Below are 24,924 nucleotides of genomic sequence, written 5' to 3'. Positions count from 1 at the left end.
ATGTTCCTGTAGTATATTTGTCTATTCTCACACTGCTATAAAAAACTACCTGATACTGCCTGATTTATGAAGAAAAGAGGTTTAATTGACTCACAGTTCCACAGGCTGTACAGGAGGCACGGCTGGTCAGACCTCAGGAAACTTACAATTATGGGGAAAGAGCAAAGGGAAAGCAAGAACATCTTCATATGATGGCAGGAGAGACAGTGAATGAATGGGGAAGTGCCACACACTTTTAAACCATCAGATCTTATGACAACTCACTATCACAAGAACAGCAAGGGAGAACCCCCACCATGATCCAATCACCTCCCACTAGGTCCCTCTTCCAACACTGGGAATTACAATTCAACAGGAATTTGGGTGGGGACACAAATCCAAACCATATCATGTGGTAAAACCCTTGTTTTGGCTTTCTAAACGTACAGCCTCAACAGCAATCCTAAGGGCAAATTTAAAAGTATCCCTAAAGAACTAGAACTAAAAACTCTAGGATCCCAAGTTCTGCCCTGACGCTACCGCTAATAGTGAAACTTTAAACGATTCACCTAACAACTTTCTGCTTCGTTTTCCTCACTTTCAAAAATGAGAAAACAAAAGTAGGTAATAAAAATTAACCAGGTCAGCTGGGAATGGTGGCTCACTCCTGTAATCGAAGCACTTTGGGAGATAAAGGCAGGTGGATCACCTGAGTTCAGGAGTTCGAGATCAGCTTGGGCAACATGGTGAAACCCCGTCTCTACTAAAAATATAAAAATTAGCTGGGCATAGGGGCAGAAGCCTGTAGTCCCAGCTGCTAGGGAGGCTGAGGCACGAGAATCACCTGAACCTGGGAGGTAGAGGTTGCAGTGAGCCAAGAAAGCGTCATTGCACTCCTGCCTGGGCAACAGAGTGAGACCCTGTCACAAAAAAAAAAAAAAAAGAAAAAGAAAAGAAAATTAAGTCTTTTTTCAAATGGGAGGGTAGGTGCCTTTTTGTTTTAGGTTGTATAAATGTTTGTTTACATAATAGCCTTTGTTTTCTGTTAAAGGAAACCTTCAGCTCCAGCATCCCACACACAAACTACTTCCGTTCTTACTTGAAAGGAAATTCCTTTACAAGGTTCACAGTACATTAGAGACAGCTGCATTGCTGAGCTTCCTCCAGAAACTTAAAAAAGCTGCAGATGTAGCCCATGCATGACATGGATTATGGAACGGGACAATCCCAAGCATTTGGAATGCCCCTTCTCTTGCCCTCTTTTAATTTTATATATTCTGGGATATGGTCTGTGTATATTAAGTGGAAGGAGGGAAGGAGGGAGGGGTGTGTGTGTGTGTGTGTGTGTGTGTGTGTGTGTGTGTGTGTGTGTGTGTTTATTCTAAATCAAGTCTAAAGTCCCTGAGGGAACATAGGAGCTCTCTAAAATAGCTATCTTGAGTGCTAATTTTCAAAGCAAGATAAGGTAAAAAGTACATTTCCAGTTAATGACACTTTAACAACTATCAGTCACTATCTATTTACTTCCAAAGAGGCAAACCTCACATCATCCACACAGTCATTCCCTGGGTATGTTTCCATATTGCCAGGGAACACAAAAGTGTTTATCTGGAAAACTCAATTCTGGACTCAGAATCCACAAAATAACATTAAACTAAGGTAGTAAGAATTCTGGCATAGATCTTTTCCAGCAGAAGCAGGAAAAAGAGTTATGACTTAGTTTCTTTTCAGGACAGTCCTCAAAACTGCCTAGATAGCCACAAAGATATAACCCTTTCCTTTGGGAATAACTGTTTAATATAACTGGAGATGAGCAGAGGGCTCAGGAGCATGCAAACTGCAACATGGTGTTTTCTGAGGGAGCAATCACAAAGCGAAACTCTGAACAGATTTCCAGGAGCTTAATAGGTATCTAATGACTATTTGGAGACAGAAATTATTTAATTAAATGTATCTGAGGAAGAGACAGGAAATTTGGGATTCCTATTTTATTTCACTCTTTCAGAAACCTTTCAGCTCACACTTGGATTGTTCACAATAAATTAAGATTCCTTATCCCTCTTCATTACTGGGGACAATATTTGTGTAGTGCTAGGACAACTGTTTTATTGAACAACACATCATGCTGAAAACATTTTATAAAAGGATGTCTAAGTATATGGGTAAGTTACTTTTGAAACAAAGTCTGAAAATCCCTTTTAAATACATGTAGTGTCTTTTCTTACTCTGAAAGTGGAGTTAGAGGTTCTGTCTGTAGGTAAAGAATAAACTGAACCTTATTATCTTGAATTCAATGTGCACAAACTCTCTTGGGATAGCTTATTAAATGGAAGCCTTCTCAGCTCAACTCCCAAATATTTGGTTAGTGGTTTTGAAATGGAGTATTGGGACCTGCATGTTAACAATGACCTGTAGTGATTCTGATACAGTAAATACATAGAACCATGCTGTGAAAACTGCAGACTCCATGTTTCTAAAATTGGGGAGTGTTGGTCAAACACTGCTCACCAGCTGATTCCTACTCAATGGCCATTGCAGCAAGTGCTCAGCCAATGCTCACTGAACATCTGCATAAAACCTCAAGTCCCACCAGACAGGCCAAAAAGAGGCAGAAAATCACCTGATCCTGAACTCAGGTCTCTTTTGCCACACTGCACAAATCTGCCACAAGGAAAACACATTGGCCAACTGTTATATTATTGTTGGCAAGCACCGAAATTTGCTCAAAACCCTTACAAATGAAACCCAGCTGCTTAAGCTCAATACCAGATGTCTTCTACAATGTGCAGCTTTGATAGATTAAATTGAGCATAAGAAAGAGATGAAATATATGAAAATCTAATTTGCAAGATGTTTGTCATTAAGTCTATTTAACAAAAAAGACAGAAAATTATGTTTTTTTACCATAATAAGTTAAGTACAGTACATTAATATTATTCATAATAGCTACTAATATGCTTATGTTATGAATAAACCGTTTGGTATATCTGTATAAAATCAGCCCAAAAATGACCCCCCAGAAATTCCCCCATTGAAAGAATGTCATGTGCCTACAAAATCAAATGATTTAGCAGAAGGCTCTTTCTCCTTCAGACTCTTCCCCCAATTTGAACATGTTTTTACTCAGGGCATAAGAAATTAAGTAGGAAATAGTGATACTGTCTGATTTCAATAAACTGTAATAATCCTATGAAAGCATAAATGTATATATGAAACATGTGTGTGCAGATGTGTATAATGTGTGTAAGAACGTGTGAAGTAAAAAGGCAACTGAAGTGGCATCTACCCCTCTTCTGTTAACATGTCACGACGGACCTCTTTTGTTACTGTTGTTGTTGTTTTCCAGGTCACTGCACACACTTCTTAGTAACTACAGTGAATTCAAAGCCTAAGTTAAATGCAGAGAAGCCACTCAACTATTCCCCCCAAAGAGCTGGTGCACATTTCTTCACTCAAATCAGCCAATATTTCATGGGTAAATACAGCATATTATTCTTTCAACATTAACCTTTTTTAAAAAAGTAAGAATATAAAAAGACTTCTTTATAATGCAATTTGAAAGCAACACATACTTGTGCATATCAACTCTAACCAAGACAAACATTCAGTTGAGATTTAGCCCCATAAAAAAGTGCATAATCATTAAAATTATACACAATTGCAAGTGACAAGTGTGTATTCATTTTTTCAGATTTAAAAAACAGTGATTTGAAATACTGATTTGAGTTTTTCAGATTTGAAAAATAATTATTTTCTTTTAGAGAGAAGCCAGAATAAAGGTAAACACTTCAGCAAAGACTTCATTTGATAATTACATTTCTATAAATGTAATAACAGAAAGATAATTTCATGTGGAGTTTGCAAAACAAACCTTGATTTGGATTTTCTGAAGCTCCGTGCTACTGGCCTTGGCATAGCTTGTATCAAAGGTAAACAGAAATGGCCGAAAAAATTTTAAGATGCCCTGTTATATTAAGTTGATTCACACTTGGCTGATATCTCATCAGTGCAGTTTCTACATTATGGAAGTCCCACAGTTGATTTTTTTAAATAGTGTAAGTCACTATTTCCTTATATGTAAATCTCCCATTAAAATTGTGAAGACACCAATATGACTATGGGGACATTATGTAACACAGAATACTATATGGCAGTAAAAAACCACAGCCAAAGAAAACTTTCACTATGTACTAATGAGGTTTTTCACAAGTGAATTCAAAATGCACATTAATTTTCCTCTGGACACTAGAAGAAATCAGACACATGGTTTCAGACATTAAGTGCCCAGAATCTGATTGAATGATATATAACACTAGCCTCAAACTCATACCCTGTTCAGAAATCATAAATGCAAAATGTATGAGATATTATTTTTGAGACATTTAGTCTGCATCTAACATTTCAATAAAGGAGTGAAACTTGTATATAACAACCTCCTCAAACCGAAGTCTGTCAAGTCACTACACTACTTGTTTATACATTATTTCTGCCACCACGTTGATATCCTGAATTTCTATAGCATCTTTTTTGAAGAGTAAAAGATATCAGATATACCTTCATTTACTATTAAGATACTTCTGTAGGACCTATAGAAATACATTATCATTATTTTTGGTAATAACATTTGCTGAATAATGAAGTTCAAATGAGAAATATTAATTTTTTTAAAAAATAATTTTCAAAATATTTATCTGATAAATAACTCACTTGCTAGCCAATATCAATTCAGTACAAACAAAAGAGTCCTGGAAGTATTTATATCACTATTAAAAGTGACAACAGGCCGGGCGCGGTGGCTCAAGCCTGTAATCCCAGCACTTTGGGAGGCCGAGGCGGGTGGATCACGAGGGCAAGAGATCGAGACCATCCTGGTCAACATGGTGAAACCCCGTCTCTACTAATACAAAAAATTAGCTGGGCACGGTGGCGCGTGCCTGTAATCCCAGCTACTCAGGAGGCTGAGGCAGGAGAATTGCCTGAACCCAGGAGGCGGAGATTGCGGTGAGCCGAGATCGCGCCATTGCGCTCCAGCCTGGGTATCAAGAGCGAAACTCCGTCTCAAAAAAAAAAAAAAAAAAAAAAAAAGTGACAACAGTAGCCATGTTAAAGGTTTTTCATTGCCAACATAATTCAAACCATCTTCTAGAAAAATTAGACAATAATAGACACTCTGAGCAGGTACAGATTTTCTAGAAGAGGGTTTGGATTACACTGGCAATCAAAAACCTTTAACATGGCTAGTGGGTTACCTTTAATTATTCTAAGGGTCCACAGCCAATCAAATTCTCTCTCCAAAGAAATTAAAATTAAAAGTGAAACAGCTATCAATTAACTCTGTAGAGCTAAGCAGAATGGTCTTGGAACATTAGGGACTGCAGCCACCATTTAGAGTCAAGCAAGAAACTATAAGTATGTCTAGGGACATAGATTCCTCTATATGCCAAGCCTGTGCTATGCACTCAGGACACAGCAATACATAAAATGGACAGAGTTTGTTCTTCTGAGAAGTTTAGCTTCCAGCAGGAGACATATATAATGATAAATTATGAAGTGTACCATAAAGGAAAAATAAAACACAATGAGGGATTATATCAAGGGGATTTCATTTAATTTAGACCGTGAAGGAAAACTTAACTAAATGGCACTTACGCAAATGTATGGATAAACAAAAAAGTTGGGAGTAGAAAGGTAAAGAACTTTCCAGACTGTGAAAGCAGGATATGTGAAATACCTGAGTGAGAAAAAAGTTGGATCATTCTTTGCTTTCTTTTGTTTTCAGTAAAAGGCCTATATGGCTGATGCTCAGTATGTACTGAGATAAGTACAAGATTAGTCAGGAGTCAGCTGATACCAAACTTTGCAGGACATAGAATGATCTGGATTTTATCCTAAATGCAAGGAGCATCCATTAAATAATGTTAAACAGAAAAAAAAGAAGGGAGCAGACATACACAGCAAGAGTGGAATGTGCACAAGGCCCTCAGGGAGAGACAGACACAGACATGGAGACATTCAGGTCCTCGTGGCTTTCTGGGTACCATGAGGACTGTGTTTCCTTTAGCTTCTCTTTATGTCTGCATTAAACTTCTTTCTCTACTTAAGACTTTGTTCTTTATACCTGAAATATCAATACTATGATTTTATATAGTTAACTAATTATCAAAATAATGTAACAGAGATGGTATCAAGCAGAGGAATCAGTTAATTCAGAAAGTCATTTTCCAAGTTAAAAGAAACATGGAGAGGCCTACAGTAAGAATAAAGTTATTCTGAGTGCAAAGTAAAAAGATCATCCTTATGATTTTACTATTCATATTCCCAAACCAACAAATATCTATTAAGATAGAAAAAGTCACTATTTTACAGATAAAAATTATAATAATCAAGATCAGAGTGCATCTGGATCTAAAATGCAGCATAAGAAAGCTCGACAGAAAATTTAGCTGATTAAGATAATTGTTCTATAATTAGTTGTCAAAACTTTCTTCTTATTGGAGGATTTGTTCAAATTCCTATATGAATTCTAAAAATAGATATGCATTTGAAAAGTTGGGGGAAGAAGATATAGATTTATTCCTGGCAGTTCTAAATCAATAAAATATTTCTACAGTGTTATTTCAGATTCAATTGGCTTACAAGGAAAAACAGAAACTAAACTGAGTTATTTCATGTTTCAATTTTTTTCAAAAGCCTTCATATAAGACTTGCATATGGTTACTAGCATTTTGAAAATAACTTATAAAAAAGGTGAAACCAAATAATTTCAATCTGTACTCAGCAATTATGTGAACGTACTATCCAATCTCATGTGTAGCACTAAAGATGAAAACTATAGTTTAGCCATCTTCCTCCCAGGTAAATGACCAGAGATCAAATTCCTTACATCTGTGATGCTCACCACGACTTGTAGTTACTGCCGATTAACAGCCTGGGTTTAATTGTAAGAAATGCCACATAATAGCTGTAGTAGGAAATATTTTAAACACAGAACCACATTTATGCATTTAACAGCTGTGTTGGTCTAACAGTTCAGATTTTCACTATACTTTGCCATATTGTAATAAGGATCATTTTTCACTTAAAAATATTACCAAAAACCAATGTCCCATAGCAATATTATTCTAACTGTGAAACTACATATTCACAGCCATGTTTGTTATCCTCCTCTTACTGGATTCCCTAATTGCCCTGATTTTACTAAAAAAAAAATTATAACAGATATTTTTTGATTTTGAAATTAGTGTCAACTAGGCCATAGATAAATATGACAATAGGAAACCTACAGAATATGGCCTGGCAATGGAGAGGTGGTATGTAAAATCCAGATTATATAAAACTGTAGGGACCGTGGAGGCTTGGATCTGGTTTTGATCACTGGGCTTGAGGATTTTCCTGTATTCACAAAAGAGTGATTTCTACTTCCTATCTCACCTCGTTTTCCTGTAAGCATCTTTACTGGTGTAGAATCCCTCCTAAAATAAATGTGGCTACCAACTTTTATTTAATCTGATTGCTTTAATAAACTGCATTATTTTATGAGGGAAAAATTGTAGAAATTTTCACATGTACACTTGACAGGGAACTAAATGAAAATTTCACCATTTTAAATGATGGAACGTGAGGCCTATTCACGTCAGGAAGGGGACATTGTTGCCACCATTGTGTTAGAACAACAAACCCAGCGTCCTTTAGTTTCTAGATGTGTCAATCATCTTTATAACTTTACTAAATTCCCTTAACAGAACTTAAGAAGAATGAGAGTGAACAAAATGATGCTTTAATACTGTTTATAGATTGTACTATATTCAATGTTTTAGTACTGTTTACACATTGTACTGTATTCATTATGACTGCCTGTGAGTCTCTACTATGTTTGGAGAATAAAGGTGCAGGGTAGTACAAGTAGCTCAATCTAAAAATAATCCATTTCAAGTAGAAATAAACACTGCAGATTTTGACCATTTCAGGTCATATTTTCACTTTTAGGAAGGCAATTCCCCATTTCCTAGCTTTAAAAATATGTTTCTGAAGCAATCACTATATTCCAGTATTTAAAAGACTTGCAGTTCAAGATCTCTACCAAGATGGTACTCATGCCTCCTCTTTTTGGAAGCCTGTCTCTTTTGAGTAAAACATTTAAGGTAATAGGTAGACAATGATAAGACTTAGTTTGATGAATCACCACACACATAGGTCACCCTTGCTTCTATTCCAAGTAGGAAGAGTTCTTCTTTCCACTTATCATGACTTTGCAGAGCTTTGTCACAAGCTTAAGTGGAAAGAAGTGGAACTGGAATATCACCTGAAGCGGAACTGAAAAATCATACATATTCACTTCATATAAATCTTTTAGGTTTCCACGTATTTAATTAACAAAATATTTTTATGCACCTGATGCTCACATTCTCCAAATGTCTCAAGTTGTCATTTTGAAACACATTTACTTTATGGATTTCAGATCTCAGAATATTAATCTTGGCTTTGTCACTCAAAAGTCAAGACCACATCATTTATCAGTGCTTCATATTTTCCTTTTCTGTGATCATCATTCCACTGAAGTAGATGCAGAATGATTGTAAAGCGTGTCAGAAATTGTCAATGAATATTTCACTTTAATAGTTCAAGTGGCTTAATTTTGGTTAATTTCATAGTCCTTCCCTATTAATAGCACATTCTGTATTTATCAGGGCAAAAAAAAAAAAAAAAATAACAACGAGTGTATTTTATAGAAAGTTAAAGAGAGTTCCACTACAAAAAAAGTCAATTGGTGACAAAGCTGGGAAAATCAACTGGGAATTAACATGTTCATCACACTAAGATGATTGGTTGGATGGTCACAATCTTACCTCAGTGTACATTCCTAGCTTGGTTGCTTCCTATTTTTGCCTAAATTATTAATAATGATACTAATAACAGCAAACTTTCAGGCAATATTATGAGCCAGACACTATTCTAAGTGTTTATGTATATTTACTCATTTAGTAGTTAAACCTACAGTAAATATAATTATTATCCCTATTTTACAGTTGAGAAAATTAGACAACAATAAGATAATTTATTCGAGTTCACACAACTAGTGAGTGGCAGAGCTAAGATTGAAAACCAGGCATTCTGGGTCCAGAATTTGTACTCTTAGCCAGTAATATGATATAAAATAAATTAAGTAGACACACATCACACACACACACACACACACACACACACACACACACACACGTGCCCTGCAAAGGGAGCTTTTTAAAAAGGCTCCCTACACCTGTATGACCTCGAGGAAGACAAGGAATGTCTCTGGATGTCAACTACCTCACTAGAAGAAGTAAGACATTAAGATATTATTTTATACTACATTATGTTAAAGTACACTCTAAGCTTTGCATTTTATAATTCAAAGATTCTGTCTGTAGCATATGGCCTCTTTGCTTTTTATTGGCATAACTCAATACTAAATTTAAATATTCACGTATTTCAAAGACAATGCCTAAAGAGAGTAAGCAACTACCCCTCAGCAATGAAGCAGCGGTAACTAGAACAGAGGAATGAGAATTTCACCTCTTATCATGCTTTGAGCTTCCTGGAACATTCTTATAACACAATTTCCCTGAAGTCTTTCTATTCTCCCTAGAAGGTACCAGATTATAACAATTTTTAGAGAATAAGCTAGTAAACTAGGTCAATGAAATACCTATCATTCCTTCATATCAGTACACAAAAATTAAACTTACATATACCAATATAAGTAAAAATATATGTATGTATACCAAAATTAAAAACATTTTCCGCACAGCCAAGCCACAGAACATAACAGTGTCACAAAATACTTTAAGATTACGAAAATCTGAATCCTGCAAATACCAATCAAAAGTACACAAACTTCTGATAAATAGTATAGCTAAGTTAGTTCTGTAATATGCATCCACAAGTACATAAAGTTTAGCCTAAATACATTTCAATCTCATACATATTCCCTTATCATCTGGCTTCATTTTATAAAACCATTATTTCCTTATTTCCAACCGTATAACTTCCTCTTTATAATCACTAACAAGGCCAGTTATTTCGCATTCAGTTCATTAGCTTTCTTCTCATTTGAAAACAGTTCAGCTACTCTTAAAATTACTTTTTAATTCAAAAATTTTAAATAAGTTTTAAAATTTGCTATGTTTTAGTCAACTTGATGAAATAACAATTCTTCTGAACAAAATTATTACAAAGCAAGCCCCTGTTCTTAAAGGTGAATAAACATTTGACATAGTCAGAAACTATAATTATTGCCATTGCAAAACTAAAGATTTAATCAATGCATTCATATAAAAATGATAATGAACTTCAAAGAAAACTAGCTAACTTATAAAAATCTAACAATATTCAAGTTAAAATAATCAGAAAAAAAGTTTGTTAGAATTGCTATTTTCTTAAATTCTTCACATATATACTGTCATAGTATATTGAGAATGAATTTGCTCAAGTTCCAAGTTGAACTGCATTTAATTCTCAATTGTTAGAGAAAACAGAAATGTTAGGTCTCTTTAAAATTATTCTAACAGACTACCTAGAAAGCCTTGGTGTAACAGAGAAAGTAGTAAAATCACAGAGCAGTTGGAGGATAGGGAATGGAGTTTTTTAGACATTGAACTTCTGGCCTGAACTCTTCCTTCTGTGATAAAAGCCACGAAATCAGATGCTAACTCAGCCGGGTCAGCACTGTAGTGTAGGGCACTGATCTCCTTACCCCTTGTGTGCATAGAGAGAAGAATGAGCAAGAAAATGTGAAGCTGCCAGTTTAGTTCTTTCACCCAACCCATTGCAGCAGCAGAGCAGTCAGTGTGCCCTGCCTGTTTAAGCCTCCTGTTTCTTGCCTTTCCGTCTTTCACTGAGACTCCTCTGCTGCCACTCTTGTCAGGTCCTCTCGCCAGCCTGCCAGCAACCCTGAGACAGGACCGTGAAAGACAAGCCTGTTACAAACTGGTTCTGTCACCACAGAGACTTCAACTGATCACCTCGTGGGGAGGATAACAAAGGGCGGTGAGGACCCTGAGCCGGATTGTTTTCTTAAGAAAGGAGCCTGACCCAGCTGCCCACACAAGGGCTAGCACACGCCGGGGCTTCACTCTGCACTGGCAACACCCATGTCCCCCAAATCTCTTGGGCAGCTACGAAGGGAATCCATAACAAACCTCATTTAAAACGCTGCTGTCATAAAATAGTTTCTCTCTTTTAACAACCTTTTTTTTTTTCTCTGCTAGGAATTTTAACTGAGGAATGTAAAAAGAAAAAAAATATTTTTATTTAATGAAATGCCAGCAATAGTGCAACACATCAAATTATTGTGTTACAGCAGTTTTCTCAACTACGTCAACAGATAAATAATGAAGCGAATACCCTTGAATCAAGTGCGCAGATATGAAAAGGGTCACATGTAAAAGACATCTCTAAAGAATACTGCAAGTTAACACATTTCAGTTATGACTATAGTTTTAAGTGCTGTGAACCTAATCAACTTTGTTATGTAAATAAAACCACTGCACATTTTCCCACTTTTTAGATTTTAACTGTAATTGTTTCTCAACTTAAACTATGAACATTTTTCTGAAGTTTTCATTTGTCATGATACTGAATGATCTTTTTAAATACTACAGACATTTTTTGAAAAATTCATTTTTCTTTTACTCTGAGAACTGTCAATAATAAAATAACAGCAATAAATATAAATGAATTGTCAGTATACGTAGAAACTACAATGTTACCAGAGACGAAAACAAGCAGAGGTCATTATTAAATCCCATCAGTTTATCTGATAAAGGATTTATGAGTAATGAATTTATTCCAATGGTTATATCTAAGATATCCTTATTATATGTTTACTTGATATTTTAAAAAATATTTTCTTGGAGAAAGAATCTCTGCTTTCTTCTCACTTTAAAAGACATCCCTCGTTTGCCCCCACTCCTGACCCAATCCTGCACCTCCCAGGACTATTCTACTAGGTACGATTCAAAACTACTCTTTAGCTTAGGGAAGCCCAACAATGTTTTGTTTGGATGACTTTACACATACTACAATCGATCAACACCCTCAGTTTATACTTTCCTAAGTACTTTCATGAAATTTAAGCAAAATACAGTACTTTAACCATATAGGAAACCTTCAAATACTCTGAGCTTAATAAACTGCACATTCTGCACTTCACAGAAGCCATGCAACTTACTTGTCAGAAACATGGAAGTTGGTGGTGATTAAAAAGAACTGTCTTTGAGTAATATTTATCCATATCCCTTTTAGATATGGAAAAGAGATTGGCGTGTAGTAAAATGAGTAAGGATGATCAGGAACAAAGGGATATGTGGGAAAAGCAGACAAAAATCAAGCAATAGAATCTGCTTTTCAAACCTTCTATGTCGGGCTCAGAGCCACATTCACAACATGGTTTCTCTGCCAATTTGGAATCCAGCCTTGAGCTTTGGGGCAAGAAGTGAATAGCTGAAATGTGGGACAGCTCCCACTGCTCACATGTCCCCAATATGGGCTTCTATAAATGGCTGAAAGCTAAGGACAGAATCTCTGCTCTCTCCCAGAATCCTAATTCAGTTCAAAACAATTTATATCAGCAACTATTTCTGATTTTGAACTATGTGCTAGCTGATCCAGTTCCTCAAGAAGGTCATAATACCACAAAATTAGTATATAAGAAAGAATTAAGTAAAAATATAAGACATTTTAAGATGAAGTGCCCCCAACAGAATAAACACGGAAATTCCAAGTAGAGGATGGAACAGACTGGGCCAGGACTGCAGGGAGAACTGGATGCTGAAAGATGAACTGAACTTACACAGCAATAGAGAAGTTGAGAGGAAGAAATTATATGAGCAAGGCTTACAGGAAGAAATGAATTTTCAATTTGTGCAATAGCATCAGACAATCTTACTGGAACAGACAGGTCCTATTAGTAAGTGGTTGGAAAGAAAGCTAGACAGAGTGGAATTAAATTGTGTAGGACTTTGAATATAGGTTACTGAGTTTGGAATATATATTACACAAATAACCTGAGGCTTTTAAGTAACTGACTGGCTTGCTGAACTTAAAAAAAAAAAAAAAACCTTTTATGCTGGTCACATTGGCTCGTACCTGTAATCCCAGCTACTTGAGAGACTGAGGCAGGAAGATTACTTAAGGCCAGGAGTTCCAAGTCCAGCCTGAGCAACATAACAAGACCCTGTCTTTCAAAAATATATTTTTTAATTAGCTGGGTATGGTGGTTCACACCTGTATTCTCAATTATTGTGGAAGCTAAGATAGGAGGATGTTTTTAGGCCAGGAGTTCTAGCTGCAGTGAGCTATGATCATACCACTGAAATTCAGCGTGGGTGATAGAGCAAGATTCCATCTCCAAAAAATGTTTTAGAACTTCAGCGTGTAGGCTGAATCTCTGAACCTCGTCTTCCAACTAGGTGAGAAGTGAAGACAAGATTAAAAGTGTGAGGAGAGGATTCCACTTAGTCAAACGTTTTGCTAATATCTGTATCTTTCATTTAGCAATATTTCAAAAATTCAAGATATATGCCTATTAATTTCCTTCATTTAAAATTTAATTATTAACATATGCTAGGTGCCAACAATGAAGGTTATGTTCTATAAATGGCATATTGGTCCCCAGACTACTTAGTTCAAATAATATCATAAAACTCTTATTATGTAAATCAAAAGTCTAATTTAGTAAAACAACCCAGATTTGCATATGATTTAACCCACTCAACCTAATATACATATTTTTATCCACAGTTTATATTTCAATTTCCAATATCCAATCTAATTAAGTCTCTATCTATACCAGGTCAAGAACCGGTTTCACAATTCAACAGGCAAAAAACAACCACATTAAAAAGTGGGCAAACAACATGAACAGACACTTCTCAAAAGAAGACACACAAATGGCCAAGAAACACATGAAAAGAACATTCAACATCACTAGTCATCAGAGAAATGCAAATCAAAACCATAGTGAAATACCATCTTACATCAGTTAGAAAGGCTATTATTAAAAAGTCAAAAAACCACAGATGCTGGCAAGGCTGTGGAGAAACAAAAATGCTTATACATGTGGGAATATAAATTAGTTCAGTCACTGTGGAAAGCAGTTTGGAGATTTGTCAAACAAATTGAGACAGTACTATCCTTCTACCCAGTAACGAGTATCCAAAAGAAAATAAATCATTCTATGAAAAAGACACAGGTACTTATATGTTCATCACAACACTATTCACAGTAGCAAGAACATGAAATCAACTGAGGTACCCATCAGCAGTAGACTAGATAAAGAAAATATGGTACACATGCACCATAGAATACTACAGTGTCATAAAAAAGAATGAAACCATAGCAACATTGATGCAGCTGGAGGGCATTATCCTAAACCAATTAACAGAAGAACAGATGTATCCCTATTACTGCAACTTCTCGCTTAAAAGTGGGAACTTAACATTAGGTACATATGGACATCAAGATGGCAACAATAGAAACTGGGGCCTACTGGAATGGGGAGGGAGATAGGCAGGCTGCCAAGGGTTGAAAAACTGCTAGGCACTATGCTCACTACCTGGGTGACTGGATCAACTGTACTCCAACCTCAGCAACATACAATATGCCCATGTAACAAACCTGCACACATACCCTCTGAATATAAAATAAAAATTAAAATTATTTTTAAAATAAAAATGACTGGATAACCAAGTAAATCAATGGTAGAATGGGAAAATCTCCCTTTCAGAAGAATTCAAAATATTTTACATATTTAGATAGTCTCACTCCATGAAGCAGAGCTTAATCAATCCCACTCTTGACTGTAAGCTATACTTAGTGACTTGCTTCCAAGGGGTACAGTATAAAAAGGAATATATCTTTACACTGGCATAACTGGCAAACACTCCCTTGGTCAGGTGATCGAGGTTAACATGATTCAAGATAAGCATGCTGACAACAGGTACAGCTCTATGGTTTACCTCCTCAACACCAACCACCCCAGTCTATGAGAAACACATCAGACCAACCCCATTTCAGAAATATTCAATAAAATACCTGATCATCACTTCTTAAAACTATCAAGGAAGGTGTAAAAAAAAGTGTTACAAATCGATAGAGAGTCTAAGATGACATGATGACTAAGTGCAAAATTGTTTTCTAGATGGGATCCTTGAACAGAAAAATGGCATTACAGGAAGGGAAAGAGGAAACAAGTTAAATCTGAATAAAGTTTGGAGCTTAGTTGCTGGTAATATACAATTGCTCCTTTCCTAGCTGTGACAGACACACAGCACCAAAGTAAGGTCAAATGTTAACAGCAGGGGAAACTGGGTGAAGGGCATATGGGGACTCTATATTATCTTTGGAAATGTTCTAAATCAATTATTAAAAGTTTATTTTTAAAAAATGGTTTCATAGCAGTTAAACCTTCACTCCCAATCTCATAATTACAGAGTTGACTGCAGCAAAGGAACCAATTTGCCAAATGGTTTTATACCTGCTTGTGCAGCTTTCACACAGATTAATTTAACTGCTCCAATAGATTCTATTTCAATTATATCTCTACCTGCAAGAGTAAATACCAGAAAAGAGAATAACAATGGTTTATGCCTGAGGCATTTTTTTTCTTCTACTGAGATAGCCAATTTAACTTTGCAAGTTAATTTAGATACCAAATGAGTCTTTGAAGAAAGCTCTGATAGAAGATTAAAAGAAAGTTCTACGTTTGAAAATGTCCACCTCACAGAAGGGCAAGGGAAGGAAAAAGGAGCACTAAGTAGAGTACTACCAATATGGGTAGGACATGCCATCACTGGATGTCATTTGCAGAATTCTTACAAATGACATTCACACATCATTTATGGTGTCTTTGCTGTACAGTAGAAAGGGCCTATTTGTGTATGTGTATAATCTGGGGCAGATTATTTAAACTTAATCAACCCCACTCTTGACTGTTAGCTATACAGTTAGGTGATGTTTGCTCATTACCTAACTGTTAAATTGTTATGTGGACTAAATAAATGAATATAGACTACTGAATACAATACCCAGAATATAGGAAGATACCAGAAAATGTCAGTAATTTCCTGACAACTCTAATCACTCTCCTGCCTCCCACATGAAAAGCTTTGCTAATAAAAACAATGTTCTTTAACATAACAGGTTACAATGTAACATTTGCCAAGTTTTTCCTGTCACAAACAGTGTGATCATTAAAACAAGGATACAAAATATCTCTTAAGTCAAGATTTTAAAAATCCAATTAAAGCTGGACACAGTGGTTTGTACTTGGCTACAGTCCCAGCTATTATGGAGGGTGAGTCAAGAGGACTGCTTGAGCCCAGGGGTTCAAGACCAACCTGGGCAATATAGCAAGACTTCACCTCAAAAAAAAGTCAAATTATGCCTGAAAAACTATTTTATTTTAATTAATTCATTTTTACTGAATTCATTAAATATTCATGCATTTGAAGTAAAAGTATACTGAAGAATTTTAAATTGAGATTACCTTGCTCTCAATTTCAATTCGTGATTCATTTTCACATAGAAACTCTCCAAAATCTGATTTTATGTATATATACAGTTTTTATCTCAAAAACATTCACTATTTGCTATATTTGGTTGGGGGGGGTGCTTTATCTACTGAATCGATGTGAGAACATTAAAAAGAGACAGCATCTGCCTTCAGGACAAAGCTTATCCTTTAGTGGGTGAAGACAAACATACAATCCAATAATGACAATGCAATACAGAAACTACCTGCTATGCTGAGGAAACATGGAAAAAATCAGTGAATAAACAAAGATTAATTCCGCCTGATGGTGAGGGTTGGACTTGCGTGGGGAAGGCATTTAAACTGGATCTTCAAAGATACGTAGGAATTCACTGCGTGAAGGGAAGGCAAATGAATACTAAGCAAAAAAAAAAAAAAAACATGCAGTACAGTGTATTTATGAGTCAGAAAAAGAATCGTGCTGGCAGAGACCACAAGAAACTCTATATGTCTAGAGAACAGGGGAATTAGGCTGGAAAAGTAGATTGGAGAGGTCACGAAGAACCTTGTAGCCCATAATTAGAAGTTTTGATTTTATCCTACACACATGGGAAGCAATGCCTTCATTTCTGGAGGTATGTACAGGTTATTTTCCATTGTGCAAACTGACAGCTACTACTTCTTGCAGCTGGTTGCATTTCAAAGGAAACTAATAAAGTTTTGGAGATAAGATGAAAAATAGTTTCCTTTGTATCTAAGAAAACATAGTATCTTTATTATTTTTAATGAGAGCAATAAGGTGAGTGTTATTTTCTTTATTATGTGAACATCCCTACTAATATTGTTTGGAATAAAATTTACTTTTTAATTAAAATTCTGTTCAAACACACAGGCACGTTAATAACAACAGTTATTTCCTTCTTCCTATTGGAAGCCACAGTCTTTTAGGTCCTACCATTCCATAGAGCTTTACACTGAAGTATTTTTCAAACTTTCATGTATGTTGTACCAAAAATAAAAGTGCAGTCAGAATTGCACTAATAATTCATTTTATTATTCTGGCTTTTAATTAAACACTTACACACTATCATAAAAAGCTACTCTACTATGAGAAAAGAAAATTAACAATAGAGTCCACAGTACAAAAACTTTTTTCCTGACTTTGGAGTTTATAAAGACCACAACTTCAGCCCCCTTTCAGGCTGCCTCCTGCCTCCCTACCCAGTTCTAATTTGCAGCATTCCACATCACTAGTCATTAACAACCCAAAGCTCCCTTCAGCTGCGAGTGAAAGACCATCACATTATTACAAATAAACAATCCTTTCTCCCTTGAACGAGTGACACATTATTCTGAGCACGTCTTCTCTCTGCTTTCATTGCTCTGCCAAGGTCCTCCATAAGTGGGAAGGGATAAAAAGAGAGAAAAAATATCCCACAACTTGTCTAAAGCATGTAGAGGATGATTTGTGTTCTTACTTACGGGATATGACTGTCACTGTTGATCTGCTTTCAGGCCTAGATTACATGTGATAAGGGCTGACCTTCTTTAAGTATTCACACATTATGCACTCATGGAGAGCAGGCAGGACACAAAAGTCCTTCAGATGTTCTGGACATCAATCAAGTGCACAGCATGGAGCCTGCCAAACTTTTCTTCCATTTACTCAGGGAGAGGAAGGGGGAGTCCAAGACAGACTTAATAAAGTTTAAAGCTATGCCACAATATATTTGGGGAGACCATTGTTATTAAAAGGGTGCTGTTTGAAAAAATTCTCTATAGTTACCACTGGCAACAAAAACAATTCACATACAAATATAAGCAGACAACCAGATTTCATTCCAGCTTTAAAATTTCAAAACTTTTATTATAAATCAGGTCTCAATGGCTTTAGCAGATTGCTATTTTCTTTCCTGAAGACATTTTATTAAGCACATATTTCAAAAACCAAAAATATATATTTTCTTTTATAACAATCATACTCAAAACATATTTTTAAGGCATTTATAAAATAGAGGACATACATTTTTTACAAAACTGGGCATACCTAATATAAATTGAAGACAAGTCAACAGCACAAACCATTTTTCACGTAATACAAATACTACCATTACTAACAGGCAAGAGCCCCAATATTATAGCGTAGATATGCTGATATCTTCGATACAGGCTTTCAATGTTTGTCTTTTATCGTTGCCCCTCCCCATAGCTCATTCCAGGAATTTGAGGTAGCTTTTGAAAAAGAAAAAATAAGCCCCAAACTGTGTTCTCTTAAAATATTGCAACACTCTGTACTTGGAGTGCATCGTTTCATCATCAACACAATCAAATCCATCAGACAAAGGTGCTTCATGCAATTTGATGATAGAATGCTACCTTAAATCTACTACAATACTGTTTACCTAAAGATCACAGAAATCTTTTTAAAAGCTAATATGTTATGAATATAATAATTATATGTACAGCCTGTGCACAAAAATAACAAGAATAGACACAAAAGGTTACAAAACAATTCATGAGACAGCAAAGCAATGAACGTTAAAAGAACAGAAAGAGAATTCAAGGTAACTTACATGGATCAAACTACCAAAGAAAATTAACTCAGTAAATTTGCTAATTAAAACAACAACAACCCCTCCAGATTGTCTCTATATATGCATTGTTCTTGCATGGGTCTTTAGTTTATTATTTAGGTTTAGTGGTATGCTACTAAAAGACCATGAGGTTGGACTTGCACCCTAGTAACAGGGAACTAGGTGATAGATAAACCGAGATTATTCTTTATGTTAATCACTATACAGTCAACCATCACCTGGAAAATATGACTATCTCAGGCCAGAAACTGAACCTGAATGAGAGGAAGATGTCTTAGCAGGAACTGGGATACAAGGAACCCAGGCAAGACTAGTGTGATTATTTCCAGCTACAACATAGAAAGATGACAAGATCATGATGACAACAATGCTAATAATCATGACACATACTATTTGGCAATCTTTTACTGTTTGTGAGACACTATTTGTGTATCTAACATACAGGTTTAACCATCCCAAGCATTATTTAAAATGCTTGGGGGCAGAACTGTTTTGGTTTTAAAGATTTTTGGATTTGGGAATTTTTACATAAACATAGTAAGATATCTTGGGGATGGGACCCAAGGGTAAACATGAAATTCATTTATGTTCCACATGCACCTTATAGACATACTCTGAAGGTAATTTTATACAATATTTTATATAATTATTTGCATGAAACCAAGTTTGTGTACTTTAAGCCATAAGAAAGCAAAGATGTCACTGTCAGTCACTCTTACAGACAATCTGCATTTGTTTGGCATCATCATGACTCTCGATTTGCATATTATCAATAAGCAATCATTTTCTTCCACTTATTCACACATAAGTACTTAACAATAAAAATTATGACATACCATTAATACAATAAAAATGTGTCAGGTGTAGAATTTTCCACTTTTAGTATTAGGTGGGTGCTCAAAAAGTTTTGGATTTTGAAGTATTTCAGATTTTGCATTGGGGATGCTCACACTGATTATTTACTTTAATCCTCACTGCCACCCTGTGCAGGAGGAAATATCACTCCCAATTTCAGATGAGAATACTGTGTATGCCTAAGATATAAGCCCTGAGAACTGGTTAAGAATTCATTGGATCAGACACCAATACCTCACTAGGTAGGGACTCATGTATTTTTGTTCTACAAGAAATATCTGGGGCAAAAAAAAAAAAAAGTCAGTAGATGGAGGACTCCGAGAATCTGGGAGGCTAGAGAGATTCACTCAGCAAACATGACTACCAGGAATTCTGGGTGCTGGAGCAATAGGAGGGTCAGATATTCTAAATTCCAAATCTGTAGATTCAGAGGTAGTGACACTAAATGCTGTGTCATGCAACAGCAGTGCCTTCAGCGGTCAGGGGTTTCCAACCCATGGCAAGGTGGAACTCTCCTCTAAAGCACCTACATTGTTTATTATAAAAAACAATTGTAGACCATGTGTGGTGGCTCACGTCTGTAATCCCAACATTTTGGGAGGCTGAGGTAAGAGAATCACTTGAGCCTGGAAGTTTGAGATCAATCTGCACATCAAATACATATACTGTCATTAGCATAAAGCAATATTTTATATATATTCTTTATAACTTTCTCAAAGACCCTTCCAAGTAACTGAGTGAGGTGCCTTGGAATTGAGGAAAGGGTTTTCTTCTTCCTTGTATTAGCCTGTACTTTAGGAGGAATAGTGAGGCAGCACTGCAGGCTTAGAAGGCCATGAGTGGCTGAATGAGGTTACCAGAGCCATATAATGTAGTCCTTCCCTCACTTGAAGAGTCTGAGTTTTTTTTTCAACAAAAAAAGCTGTTTTCTTCACACCAAGAGAACTTTCTAGAATATTTCATTTGTCCCACTTATAAGGAACTACTTAAAAGGGGTTTGTATTTGATTTTTAAATAACAACAGATACACACTGACATTGTAATTATTCACTTTGGCTCCTGGACTCCACAACTTAAAGTTACACAGTATAAAAACTACGAACCACTGAGCTAATAACTTGACTTGCCAGAAGTTCTATTTTAAAGGGATTCTAAGAACGTTTTCTTCTTCAACAAATTAATGCTAAAGCATCCCTAAGCAGAAAATCAAAATCTCTATTACCCATTTGCCATTTATAAAAAGCTGAACAAAGTTTCCTATCAAAACTAATTTCTTAGAAAGGATTACTATAACTCTTATTTCATCCTAAAGTCAATTGTCATATAATTTATGTAAATCCACCTTGAACTGATATAAAATAAGTAAATTGAAAATGAAACTTTAAATAGCTGTGATAATATCAACACAAACTATACTTAACACAAAAGGATTTAAAGTATCGCTCTTATCTAAACCCTTAAAGAATGTTTGCTTGAGCTGTTTCTCACACACCATATGAAAATAGCTACTAGAAAATCTGTTTTTAACTATTTGGAAAATATCTAAATATAAGAATTACATGAGAAAAAGTGTCTTAAAATAGAAGAGAAGTTATTAGTAGTAGAGAAAAATTTTGTTCTTATATATCACATACTAGTTTTTCCATAGAAACCTCAACAGTGCTATGAAATATCTGCACTACAATTTACACATTTATTAGTAGACCTAGTTACTAGGAACCTTCAAAAATTAACGCTAAAAGAAATACAAAGGTTTCAGGAAGTTAATTTTTATTTAAGGTGGCATTTTAAATCGATGTGCATATAAAAGTATTTTTAAATAAAATAAACAATGATGCCATGATTTTTGGTTCAGAGTCATGACATGCTACCAGGGGTGTCCAATCTTTTGGTTTTCCTGGGCCACACTGGAAGAAGAACTGTCTTGGGCGACACATAAAATACACTACACTATGTACTACACTAACACTGACGAGCTAAAAAAAAAAAAAAAAAAAAAAAAAATTGCAAATATATTTCATAATGTTTTAAGAAAGTTTACAAATTTGTGCTGAGCCTCATTCAAAGCCATCCTGGGCTGCATGTGGCCCACAGGCCATGGGCTAGACAAGCTTGTGTTAACCTTTTCATCTCTCTCACACACATACTTCCATATCTTCCTTTACCTGTTCCTAGAAGCACGGCACAGCTGTCAATTGTCTTTGTTTTTTATGAGAAATAGCAGCTCTTAAGAATCTGATTAAAGCCTTTCTAACAGATTCTATACATGGAAAACTTTCAGAACACTGGGTATTCGTGTGGATGCTTAAACAAGTAGATTGTGTTTAAAAAAAAAAAAAAAAGTAAAATGAACCCCATGTACAAACCTCATTTAATCAGACAATTTCACAGCACAGAGACACAAGACTTTAGTTTTAGTGAAACTCAACTTTAAGATGGATATACTACATTCTCGCCCTGTCTGGAGCATTACAGCAAAAGCATAAGATATTTAACGTTCATGAAATAACAGAAGTAAGATATTTAAGTTATGGAGGTAAAGAAGATGATCTTTAGTGATCATGATTTCAGATAAAACCAGTGACATATCTGACAGAAAGACAATTCTCTACTAATAACAATGGGAAAATATAAAATTGTATTACTATTCTTGTCCATATAAGAGCCTTAGTTACAGAGGCATTCCCTCATCTGATCACCTTGTTCTACACATCTTATTATGGTTAGTCAGCACTCTATGTGGTTATGTCTGTACCACCAAACACCCAAGCTGAAAAGTGAAAAATTTAGTCAAGCAGTGAGTTATCCTAAGGTTTATGCCAAATGAAACATTCAAATTCAACCTTAACCAAAATGAGTAAGGCCTGTATTTATCCAGATGATTTAAGACACATTAAGACCACCAATGTGATTTAAGTTGTCACCATAATTTCCTCTCTGAGGTCTCCCAAAAGTTTATAGTGGAAGCGCTTCAGAGTCCTCACTACATCTCATTAGCACCTCTACCAAAGGATGTGTGAAGAAAAAAAAGAGAAGCAAGGATATCCAAAAGGAGTAACCACTATTTTAGAAACATTTTCTTTAAACCTATTTTTAATTTTTTATTAAAATGGTATGGGTATAATCAGAAATTGACAATTGAACAAAAAATGTTTACTTTATGAAGTTAGGCAACAGAACCATAAATTATTCGTCATAATTTTTCCTCTGCCTTTTCAATAGAGGATTTGGCCTCACTCTGCATTGGTTATATAACATTGTCTCTTTCTCTTGGTTTTTAGATGATCACTTTCTGGGAGTGGTTACAAATAGAAATAGCCTACAGAAATAAAGCTTGATGTCTTTCGAATTGTGTAAAAAGCTTTAGACTAATCTCATGCTGTGCTACAGAAATTATAAGAGTGTGGCCAATCCTAGACCAGATGCTTATGATGTCCTTACAAAATCCTTTCAGTAGCTGGCAATCCTCTAAAAGACTTGGCTTCCAATTACTACCTCATTGGGCTCTTTTTCTCCTCCTTCTTCATCCTGTTCGTCAAACATACCTGGCATGATCCAGCTCAGAGCTTTTTATCTCCTGATTCCTCTGCCTAAAATGCTCTTCTTTTCAATATCTAAAAGGTCCCTCAATTGTCTTCTTCAAATCTTGGCTCAATTCTTACCTTCTCAATGAAACCTACCCTAGTGCTTTATTTACTACTACAACCACCCCATTCCCAAACTCTCAATCCTCCTTACACTGCTTTATTTTTTTTTTCTCCACAGCACTTGACAACTTCTAACTACTACACAATTTACTTCCTATGTTTATTGCTAACTGTCTTCCCTCAGCCCCACTTGAGTACAAACCCCCAGGGCACTGATCTTTTTCCACCTTGTTCACTTATGTACCCCCAGCCCTGAAACAGTGACTATGTAATATATATTCAATAAGCCTTTTTTGAAACTATTTCCTTTGTAAAGCTCTATGTCTCTTTTTTAAAGTATCTGACCCCTCATGGCATCAATTATTCTCATACCAATTACTTTTTCTTGCAAATCCTGGCTTGCCCTCTGGTTTCTATACCTACCATTCTAATGAATTTCTTCTTTCAAAGGTCAACAAATATACTTTTCACAGTCTTTATCATTTTCATCCCCATATAACTCTGGGCTTCCTTTCTTAAGATAACTTCCCTTCTTGAGAGCCTCACTCATTTAAAAGAGTATTAAACAAATACAATGTACTAGGCATCTGCTAGAAGCTCGTTCTTTGGTTTTCATAATGAGGACCTATCTATCCATGTGTTTTTCCCTTTCCATTCACACAACTATAGGTGATAATAATTCTTTCCAATAATCTCTCTCTTCTCTGAAACATGTTCCCTAGTAGTATCAGGGCTTCGGTCTACATCACTTCAACTACCAGGGAAAATATTTTCCTGAATGACCACCTTCTACTTCTCTCTGGCAATACAAATCTAAATATTACTATTTCTCCTACAGTTGTTTAAATACCTCTCCCAGCTCCACAGATATTGGCATTCTTTTCACCCACTTAGGTTTAAGCCCTGGCCCATCCTATATGGGGGCATTTTCTAACACTGGGAGGTAGCACTCCACTGACACAGAAACTGAAAAAGTCAGATACTCACTTTCACAGCTTCTACAGCTAGGACATGAGTACAGAACTGAAATCCTTTAAATCATATGAACCCGTCCCAGACTTTACAGGAAACTAACAAGAAAAAAACCTCAGGGCATTCATGCTAATTGGTGGTGACAGGAGGCGTAGCAGCTACACTGATTTTCCAAAGGCAACAGCAGCACCAGTTTTAGTGGCAGCATCCAGAGCTAGTGTTGATAATGCGAGCAGCAAAACTGGGGTGTCTAAGGCAACAACAAAAGCTGGTGAAGATTTGGAGAAAAGTGAACCCTCTTACACTGTTGGTGGATATATAAATTTCTACAACGGCTATAGAAAACAGTTTGGATGTTCCTCAAAAAACT

General features: G+C 35.7%; 1 protein-coding gene across 10 annotated transcripts in view; it reads right to left on the bottom strand.

Moving 5' to 3' along the window:
- BMPR1B (bone morphogenetic protein receptor type 1B) overlaps positions 1–24,924 on the bottom strand; it is a 395,211-nt gene that overhangs the window by 90,747 nt on the left and 279,540 nt on the right. Inside the window, exon 1 of one of the 10 annotated variants that reach the window (XM_012437721.3) lies at positions 12,185–12,226. The exons of 7 other annotated variants lie outside the window; for them this stretch is intronic. In XM_012437721.3, the coding sequence (XP_012293144.1) occupies positions 12,185–12,197 (13 nt within the window). In that variant the 5' untranslated portion in view covers positions 12,198–12,226. Of the gene's footprint in view, positions 1–10,708; positions 10,797–12,184; positions 12,227–24,924 lie in introns of those variants that run through there. 2 more of the 10 variants (XM_012437720.2, XM_012437727.2) reach the window with 2 other exon arrangements.

Source organism: Aotus nancymaae, unplaced genomic scaffold (genome assembly GCF_030222135.1).
Source record: "Aotus nancymaae isolate 86718 unplaced genomic scaffold, 86718_ANA_hifiasm-v0.15.2.pri h1tg000006l, whole genome shotgun sequence".
NCBI classification, from domain to species: Eukaryota; Metazoa; Chordata; class Mammalia; order Primates; family Aotidae; genus Aotus; species Aotus nancymaae.
Note: the sequence above shows the minus strand (reverse complement) of the source record. Positions and strands in the feature narration are given on the sequence as shown.